We start from the raw sequence: 10,601 nt of genomic DNA, 5'->3' as shown, positions 1-10,601 counted from the left end.
GACTTCTTAAAAAGTTGGAAATAGAAATACCATTTGACCCAGCCATTCCATTACTAGGTATATATCCTAAAGAAGTGAGAGCCATGACAAGAACAGACATTTGCACACCCATGTTCATTGCAGCACTATTTACAATAGCCAAAAGATGGAAACAACCTATGTGTCCATCAACTGAGGAATGAATAACCAAACTTTGGTACATATACACAATGGAATACTATGCAACTCTAAAGAATAACCTAGAATCTGCAAAACACCGTATAACTTGGATGAACTTGGAGGACATTATGCTGAGTGAAATAAGTCAATCACATAAAGACAAATATTGTATTAGTCTGTTATTGTAAAAATCAAGGAAAGGTTTACCTATGGGAGGAAATTTTCTTTGTTCGTTAACAGGGGTGGGAGGGGAGAGGAGGGAACACTGTTAGATAGGTAGAGATAAGTATTGATTTGGGTGAAGAAAAGGGCAATTTACCAAATGTGAGTGATCAACATGGTGGCATTGAGGAAGAGGAAGACATAGAGAGGCACATGGGAGGTTCAGACAACAAAGTTGAACCCTTTTGAACATACAGTACTGCATTATCAGTGAAGGCAAACATGGGTATACAGGTGGATAGATGGGTGGACAAGCTGAACTATTAGGTATGTCTATGAAGTAGGGAGTGTACCCAAGACCATGTATAGGGTTGGCAGACAATGGTCCTATAAATGTATGATCTGAATACCCAGGTGTATAATAGAGCTGACAAGGGACAAGGTTGTAGTCACTTCTTGGTCACAGCCAGCTACCCTGAGGGAGCAACTAGTTGAACCTGTGGACTCGGGACCATAGTCACAGGGGATATCAAGCTCAATTGGCATAATGTACTACATAAAATATTGTTCCGCCTCCTCCTTCGGCGAGTAGTGACTGGGATCTTAAAAGCTTGCAAGCAGCCATCTAGATGCAACGATGGGTCTCTCCTTGTCTAGCTCAAAGAAGAATGAAGAAAACCAAAGATTCATGGAAAGAATTATTCCTAGCGATTGGGACACCATGTGATCCTCAGCCTATACGACTATGAGATTAGAAAAACTGGATGGTGCCTGGCTACCAATGTCAACCACTTGCGGGGGGATTCTATGTAGGAAATCCTGGATAGAGAGGGAGAACAATGTGGAACAAAACTCAAAAGCATTTGGAAAAAAAAAAGGAGGGACCAGGTTTGCTGGTCTGATAGAGCCTGGTGGAACCACTGAGACTATGGCCCCTAACTGCCCTTCAGGTCTAAAATTGAACCCACACCTGCGGCTTCCAGCCAAGCAAAAGACAGACTTAGGAGTTAAACATTTACCTGAGGTAAATACACTCCTGGGAGAGAACAATCATGGGAGAAAGAAGGGCTGTTATGCACCCGGGGACAGCTCAGGGGGTAGGGGTGGATGGAGGGATGGACACAGGGAAAAGGTGACTGTCGTGAGGAAATGGAGGGAAGCTGTTGCATTGTGGTGAATTGTGGTCAATGTCATAAGACAAAGTATATGTGAACTGTTGTATGGAAAGTGAATTTACTCTCTAAATTTTCACCCAAATCACACACAAAACAAACAAACAAACAAAAGAACTGGCAAAGAACAAGGCTCCTGGAATTGACAGAATACCCATTGAGATGTTTCAACAAATGGATGCCTTGCTGGAGGCATTCACTCACTTATGCCAAGAGATTTGGAAGACAGCTACCTGGCCACCTGACTGGAAGAGATCCATATTCATACCCATTCCATAGAAAGGTGATTCCACAGAATGTGGAAATTATCAAACAATATCATTAATATCTCATGCAAGTAAAATCTTACTGAAGATAATTCAAAAACGGTTGTAGCAGTGTATTGGCAGAGAACTTCCAGAAATGCAAGCTGGATTCAGAAGAGTATGTGAAACGAGGGATATCATTGCTGATGTCAGATGGATCTTGGCTCAAAGCAAGATACCACAAAGATGTTTACTTGTGTTTTATTGACTACACAAAAGCATTCAATTTTGTGCATCATAACAAATTGTGGATAACATTGAGAAGAATGGGAATTCCAGAACACTTAATTGTACTCATGAGGAACCTGTACATAGACCAGGAGGCTGTCTTTCGAACAGAAAAAGGAAACACTGCATGGTTTAAAATCAAGAAGAGAGTGAGTCAGGGTTGTATCCTTTCACCATACTTATTCAATCTGTAGGCTGAGGAAATAATCCGAGAAGCTGGACTATATGAAGAATGTGGCATTAGGATTGGAGGAAGAATCATTAACACCTATGATACACTGACAACACAACTTTGCTTGCTGAAAGTAAATCCTGGACAGAGAGGGAGAACAATGTGGAACAAAACTCAAAAGCATTGGGAAAAAAAAAAAGGAGGGCCCAGGTTTGAAGTATTTACTGATGAAGATTGAAGACTACAGTCTGCAGTATGGATTATATCTCAATATAAAGAAAACAAAAAGCCTCACAACTGGTCCTATAAGCAACATTACAATAAATGGAGAAAAGATTGAAATTGTCAAAGACTTCACATTACTTGGTTCTATGATCGATGCCAATAGAAGCAGCAGTCAGGACATCAGACGTATAGCACTGGGCAAATTGGCTGCAAAGGACCTCTTTCAAGTGCTGAAGAGCAAAGATGTCTCCTTGAGGACTAAGCTATGCCTGACACAAGCTATGGTATTTTCAATCGCCTCATATGCATGTGACAGTTGGACAATGAATAAGGAATACTGAAGAAGAATTGATGCTTTTGAGCTGTGGTGTTGGTGAAGAATGCTGAAAGTACCGTGGACTGCTAAAAGAACTAACAGGTCTGTCCTGGAGGAAGTGCAGCCAGAATGCTCCTTGGAGGAGAGAATGGAAAGATTTCGTCTCACATACTTTGGTCATCATGTTGTCAGAGGGGAAAATTCCCTGGAGAATGATATCATGTTTGGTAAAGTGGAGGTTAAATGAAAAAGGGGAGGGTTCTCAATGAGATGGATTGACATGGTGACAGTGGCGATGGGCTCAAGTATAGCAAGAATCATGGAGCTGGCTCAGGATCAGGCGGTGTTTCATTCTGCTGTGCGTACGGTCACTGTGAGTTGGAGGGGACTCGACAACACCTAACAACAACAAGAACAACAGCGATCATTTAAATAGTACTAAGAGCTCTGGTAGTATAGTGCCTGAGGCCCTTGACTGCTAACCAGAAGGCTAGCTGTTCAAACCCACTAGCCACTCCTCACAAGGAAGATTGGGCAATGCACTTCTGTAGAGATGCTGCCTTGGAAACCCAAGGAGGGGTCACTGTGAGTTGAATCGACTCAAAGGCAGTGAGTTTTTTTTTTTTTTTTTTTTTTTTTGTTAAGCATTTAATAAAGTGCTCACTCAACTGGAAAGTTTGAATGTTCAGATTCAGAGGAGGTGTGGAGAAACAGGCATAATGTCTCAGCTACCTCATTCCCCTTGCTACCTACCTCTTCTCCCTGGGGTCCCTCACTTTCTGCAATAATTGATCACTTTGGGCCATTTCCGTCAGAGAGGTTCTGTAAACAAGTAATGGTTGTTTGAAGATTTGACATTTGGGATTAATTTTCCTACTCTGGGTAATTACTATAAAGTATACCTGCAGTGATAAACTCAGTCTTTTGGACTGGCAGAAGGAAACAGCCACTCAGTTAGGTCAAAATCCTCTGAGTCTTTGGGCATAGGACTGGCTTTTAGCTGAGAGGCACCAGAAATTAACTAATAGAAATCCTAGGTGTACTAGGTATAAATTTCTCTGTTATCCACTATGGACTTTTTTTTTTTTTTATTAAAGACTCTAGAATGATGATGTGTTTCTGTCACTGAGGATAGAAATGAGGGAAGAGGATAAGGTCACCATCTGGGTACATGGATGAACTTGGAGGACATTATGCTGAGTGAATAAGTCAATCACAGAAGGACAAATATTATATTAGTTCATTATTGTAAAAAGTCAAGGGAAGGTTTATATAGGGAAGGAAACTTTCTGTGTTGGTTACCAGGGGAGGAACACTGCAAAAATGATAATAATAAAAAAATAATAAACATAAATAAATAAATAAATAAAAATAGCATTGCTGACAGTGGAACAAAGCAAAACAGTCTGTAGCTTCAAGCAGGAAGAGTAACAGGAAGCAAAGGAAGACGTTGTTAGTTTTGCTGAATCTGAATTTGTTTCCCTGGTCCCTGCTATTGTGGTAAATAGGTTTTATGCAATGTGAAGGCTTGATAAACAATATTGGCAAATAGAGAACACAGTTCTGAGTCTGGACTGTTTTGGCAGTGGTTTTGTTTATAACAGGGAGATGAGAACAGCATGCCTCAGAGAGCCCTAGCATAATTTTTCTTCTCCTTTTCTCAAGGGTTCAGATGTCTCTCCCCGTACTAGGACTTTAAATGGATGATAAAGAACATGACAAGAACTTCACTTTTAACACGTCAGGCTAAAAATGTGTGTGAAGGTGAGTTGTGTTCCTTTGCCTTCAGTCTCTTTGGATGCCAGGTTTTCACTGGAATGGTCTGAAAATCTGAGACCAGTTCTGTTTATGAGTGTCCAACTCAGAACCTACATTGGCACGAAGCTGGTTGCTAATGCTCTCAAGGTTCCAAGAAGTTTTGTTTTTTTTTTTTTTCATTAAAAAGACAATTCAGTATATAAAAATGGCATTGGGGATGAACACTGGATCTTCTCTTCTCTCTTTCCACAAGCGTGAGTGACCAGGATTGGCAATAGTCTTATTGAATGAGTAAATTCTGGTGGCAGCGCTTCTTCTCTTCACTTTGCAAACGCTGAATGCCTGCTATGGACCAGATACTGAGAGAGATAAACTGCAAATGGATTATACTCAGAGCCACTTAAAATAATATCTTACTTGTCAGCAGGCAGTGTGGTATGATTTAGAGATCATGAACTTTGGACCCAGCGAGTTCTGACTTTGAGTCCTAGTACTACTATATCCTGGGGCTGTGTGGGCTTAGAACAAAGTATCTATAAAAGACATAGTTTCTACTCCATGAAAATGGGCAACATTTGATGATAACAACATCTGAGATTACATATTAATATTAAATGATATCATGCACATAAATCACTTTGTACATTACTAAGCTTATAGTGTGCACTTTAGAAATGTTATCATCACTATTATTATTATTAGTTTTATTGATTAGTGAATAACAGCTAAAATGTACTTTCACATATATTTTATAATTTAAAAAATAATTCTATGGAAAGAATTATACTACTGCTATTCTTAAGGAGCTATGGTGGTATAGTGGTTAAAGCATTTGGCTGTTCACCAAAAGGTCAGTGGTTTGAACCCACCAGCCACTCTATGGAAGAAAGATGAGGACTCTGCTTCTGTAAAGATTTGCAGCCTTGGAAACTCAATGGGGGTTGCTGTGAGTTGGAATCGACTCTATAGCAGTGCGTTTGGTTTTTTTCTTTTTTTTTTTGATATATTACAGATAAGTAAAGTAAGACCCAGAAAGGTTAAAGATCTTCCCAAGTTTGCACATGTAAAAAGTGGTTGAGTCAGGATTTAAATAGAGTCTTCTTGATTTCATGTTCAACACCTAGACTCTATATCATTAGCAAAGTCAATGAATCCAAACAGGAATCATTTGGTAAATTTATTGATTATGACAAGTTTACCATAGTCATTGATTCTTTGTTTTATCCAATTGCAGCAATCTCTCTCACATCTCTGATGATGGTCCTACACTTTTTTCTCATCTCCTAATTATCCCAGTGAAGAGTATGAACAGTTCCTGTAGAGATTGTGTAGTAGAAAATGCAGGGAATAATAGCTAGATGGACTGTACTCTCCATCACTTATATGCTATTTGACATAATGAAATCTACTTAGTAATTTGCTCAGTTATATGAGGATACTAATATCTTCTCTAACTACCTATTAGTGTCATTGTGAGGTTCAACTATCATAACATGAAAAAAAAGAGACTGTCATATATAGATAGATAGATAGATAGTGCCTAAGGCACTTGACTGCTAACCAGGAGGCTGGCGGCGGTTCATACCCACAAGCCACTCCTCGAAAGGAAGATGGGGCAATCTACTTCTGTAGTGATACTGCCTCAGAAACCCAAGGAGAGGTCACTATGAGTCGGGTCCGACTTGATGGCACATAACAACAACAACAACAAATATATATATATATATATATGCCACAGCTGATTCTTGTAATATTTAAAGACTAAAGTGATAAAAAGAAATGAAAAACTGAGATTTCTTCTCCACTTTTCTATTAAGTTTTGACTCCACGTCTCTGTTTGCCAAGTTCGTGTTACTCAGGTTTATAATATGTGCCAAGATTATGTCCAGGGAGAATATGAAGTAGTTTGCAATGCAAAACATAGAAACCTGCAGAGTCTTCATGCCTGGCTGGAGCCATCTGGAGCTGATGGAAGTGTAGAACCATACGATGGCGAGACCTCAGTCCAGGCAGCAGATACATGGGGTTAAATCTCAAATACCCACAGAGAGTACACAAGTAACGTAGGTGTGTGAGAGGGAGGGTAGGCAGTGGTGGCAACTGAGAATTGGAAAGGAATGTCTCTTTAAGACAGTCAGACATTCACTGCATACCTCCAGTTAATTAGTGTCTTAAGTGAACACAGGCTTTTGATGCCAGTGTAAATAAGATATTAGAATTCTTAATTTTTAAAAAATACAATTTCCCAATTTTTAGAGCTTTATGTGGGTCTAACAAAATATGTCTGCATATCAGATTTGATTCTAAGATCATACATTTGGCATTTTGGGGCAGATTAGCTAAATATACACATCACTTGCCAGACATCTGGCAATGAACATAATAAACACTATAACAAGCTACTAAGTCTAACTCTGTCCTTTCCAGGTCACATCTCTGACCTTCATCCTAAGAGTGTCTGGGAATCCAGTCTTTCACTTGTAAATTGAATCTTCCAGTTATGTCCTGGATGTTATCGTTCTTGCTTCTGTCTAATCCTAAATTATCTGTGATAAGTTTCCTTCTCCTACTTCCTCACTACCTTACCTTTAATTTTCATCTGTGATTTTTTAATGTCGGTATAGATTAGTGTAAAACTATTTACCTTTATAGGATGTACACCTCCTCTGCCAAACTTGCTGAACAATGAATTCTTATGAAGCAGATTACATTATAGAGGAGGGTACTGGAATGTGTTGAATATACACCAAGGCCTAATCCCTACCATCTGAATGTGCTCAGTCCAAAGGCATAGAAAATATTGCAACCAATAACCTATTTACTTACTGTCATCGAATCGGATCTGACTCATAGCGACCCCTCCTTGGGTTTCCCAGGTGGTATCACTACAGAAGTAGATTGCTCAACCTTCCTTCTCAGGAGTGACTGGTGGGTTTGAACCAGAAAAATAAAGATGCCATTATGGGAGAGGAAGGCTAGTACTTACTAAGAAAATGCCTTTGTTAACCTCAGGATTAATGGGGGAAAACAAATTTGGAAAGACCTAAAAGTTCTTTGAGGCAATGGCTAGCAAGCAAATAAAGTATTGCTGTTTAGCATCAGAGTGACAACTGGAGAAAAATCATTGAAAGAATCAAGGTGAAATTGTTAATGACAAAGTATAGAAATAAGTTTTGGTCTCATTGCCTGATTTTTTTCTTTCTTCACCTTCTACTCAAGTGGAGTGAATTTGTTGCCTACTTCTTAGTTCCCTTTTTGGTGCTTCATTTCCAATTCTTATTGAAAATAAGTGTCTAAATTCCTTGACCCTCTTTATCATTTATTTGAGATCTTCTGTATTGTTATGACTCATTTTTTATTGAGAGGCATGGGAAGAAGCTATTCTAAAAAGGATCTGATTGATTTACCCATATCTAAAATGAGCAAATAGAACCAATATCTAAAATGCATCTCTCTCTGCCCTGTATTTGACTCAACTGAGTGTGAAAACAGCTATATTGCAACATTTACATTATTAAAATGTGCTTATAAAAGCAGTTTTATGATTCTTGGGTTACTCATTCCAGGGTTAGCTTCTTGCACTTGAAAAATTACACAGAGTCAAGACAGTGAATGGGGCTAAGAGGCTGTGTTCAGATTCACTTGGAGTAAGTAGTAGAGTGAATAAAAAACATTCCCTTCCCACAGGAAAGGTGTTTTGAGGTACCTTGCTCCCTCACCTCAAGAGGCCTCAAGTTGAGTGATGTCAATAGAGCTATGTGGAGACTTTAATAATGCCTATTATAGTTAAGAGGAGCTCTGGTAGTATAGTGGGTAAGGCATTTGTCTGCTAACCAGATCAGTGGTTCAAACCCACCAGCTGCTCTGCTGGAGGAAGATGAGGTAATCTACATCTGTAAAGATTTACAGCCTTGGAAACTCAGTGGGGCTCACTGTGAGTCAGAATTGATACAAAGGCAATGGATTGTTTTTTATTATAGTTGGGAAGGTGGAGAGTGAACCAGGTCTGACTCCCACGTAGAATTTCTAATGGATGAGAAAAGGGCCAATAACTGTTTTGGTTGGCGGTAAAGTCGGGAAAGTCTTTGATGCTACAGAGGCTTTGGGGCAAAAGATCAAAGGGATCATCTGTGTGCCAAAGAAAGGCCACAGTGAAGTAAGAGCTGGTACAGGGTTATCCTAAGTCTTATCTAATAAAGCTATCAGAGGGACAAATGGGCCAAGCAACATGATGCTGGGAGAGGATGCTGGATCTCCAGAGGCTGAAAGTGGTGTAAACTGCCTTTGAAGGAGATGCATCAGACCAGACTGGAACCTGTAGGCCTATGGTGTCTCTGAAGAACCCACACATTTTCCATGTGAAAAGAATCAGCTCTTTAAATATTTGCCAGGCTCAAAGAGCATGAACCTGTCTTGGGACAGTAAGAGCTTTCTTATATGCCTTTCTCTTTCTCTATCCATGGCCCCAACAGAAGCCTATAGTCACTGCTGACATATTGGCAGAGGAAAGTCAGGAAGAAAGAGAAGCTGCCCATAGTCCTTCTTCAAGCACAGGGTTCATATGAAAGAAGCCTTGGCTGGGACGAAGAGAAGATTGAATATTAAATGAGGTTCCAAGATTTTAGTATTCATGGGAATGGGGTTTCAAATTAGTAAATTTAGTTTCTGTTCATAACAGAAAGTGGTTATAATACATTTATTACTAAAGAGGTTGTGAGTCTGCTGGAATTTTCATTCAATGGCAGGGGTAAATAAATTTGAAAGGACATGAGGAAACCAAAATTAAATAGAATTTAGGTCACATTCAGGACTCACGTTTGTAAAAAAAAAATCCATTGCATATGTTAATTACCCAGATTTTACCCTTAAATCCCACTCTAGATGGTGTCTCTCTCAATGGTAGGCACCGAAGAGGAGATGGAAACAACCAATGACAGTGCAGGTGGGGATTTCATCTTAGTGGGCTTCTCTGAGCACCCTGAGTTGGAGCTGATCCTCTCCCTCTTTGTCCTGACATTCTACACTATAACTCTTGTGGGTAATGTGACCATCATCCTACTCTCTATCCTGGACACTAGACTCCACACACCCATGTACTTCTTCTCAGAAACCTCTCTGTGCTTGACCTCTGCTTCACCACCAGCATTGTGCCCCAGATGCTGGTGAACATGTGGGGAGGCAACAAGAAGATCAGCTATGTTGGCTGCATGGTCCAATACTGGGTGGCCTTGGCACTTGGCTCCACCGAGTGTGTGCTTCTTGCAGTAATGGCAGTAGACCGCTATGTTGCAGTGTGCTGGCCTCTGCGCTATGCTTCAATCATGTACCCCAGGCTGTGCCACCTCCTGGCAGCAGCTTCCTGGTCCTCAGGCTTTGCTAACTCCTTTCTACAGTCCTCAATGGCCATGGTGCTGCCTAAATGTGGAAACCGGCTTGTGGACCATTTCTTCTGTGAGCTACTGATAATTGTTAAACTGTCCTGCGTGGATACTGGCCCAACAGAGTCCAAAATGTTTATTGCCAGGCTAATCATTCTGGGGATGCCTGTCTCTGTCATCCTTACGTCTTATGTGTGCATTGCCAGAGCAGTAGTTAAAATGTGCTCGACAGAGGGAAGGAAAAAGGCCTTTGGGACTTGCGCTTCCCACCTAATGGTGGTTTCACTTTTCTATGGGACAATTATGTTTTTGTACCTGCAGCCAAAGGACCACTACTCCCAGGACCAGAGCAAAGCACTTGCTGTGCTCTACATGATTCTTGCACCTACTCTCAACCCCTTAATCTATACTCTGAGGAACAAAGATGTGAAGAAAGCAGTCAGGAAGGTGATGGGGAAGGAGCAGGTATAAGGAGATCAAGAGCTTGAAGAACAGGTGAGTCAATTGCAGGCAATGAAATGTTGAGTATATTTGTTTTTATTGCACTTGTTTCACTTTTCTATGAGGTGCAGTGAAACATCTGCTGAGTCTTAGCCTTTCGATATTTCTGGGGTCCTTTTAGGGTGCAAATTCACTATGCCACCAGAAATCCTTAGAAGGAAATTAGCTATTCCTTAATCTCTAGTCAAGGAACTTCTGATTGGCAAGTAATTCTGGATCCTACTG

At 40.3% G+C, this 10,601-nt stretch overlaps 1 protein-coding gene across 1 annotated transcript; it reads left to right on the top strand.

Moving 5' to 3' along the window:
• Nucleotides 1-9,414: 9,414 nt before the first annotated feature.
• LOC103207772 (olfactory receptor 10-like) lies at nt 9,415-10,346 on the top strand. Its single transcript, XM_007953440.1, is given in 2 exon segments — nt 9,415-9,598; nt 9,601-10,346. Coding segments are annotated over 2 exon segments (930 nt in total).
• The last annotated feature ends 255 nt before the right edge of the window (nt 10,347-10,601 follow it).

Source organism: Orycteropus afer, unplaced genomic scaffold (assembly GCF_000298275.1).
Source record: "Orycteropus afer afer isolate SDZICR_OR568_19922 unplaced genomic scaffold, OryAfe1.0 scaffold00393, whole genome shotgun sequence".
In the NCBI taxonomy this organism is placed as follows: domain Eukaryota; kingdom Metazoa; phylum Chordata; class Mammalia; order Tubulidentata; family Orycteropodidae; genus Orycteropus; species Orycteropus afer.
This window is presented reverse-complemented; position numbering and strand designations above follow the sequence as displayed.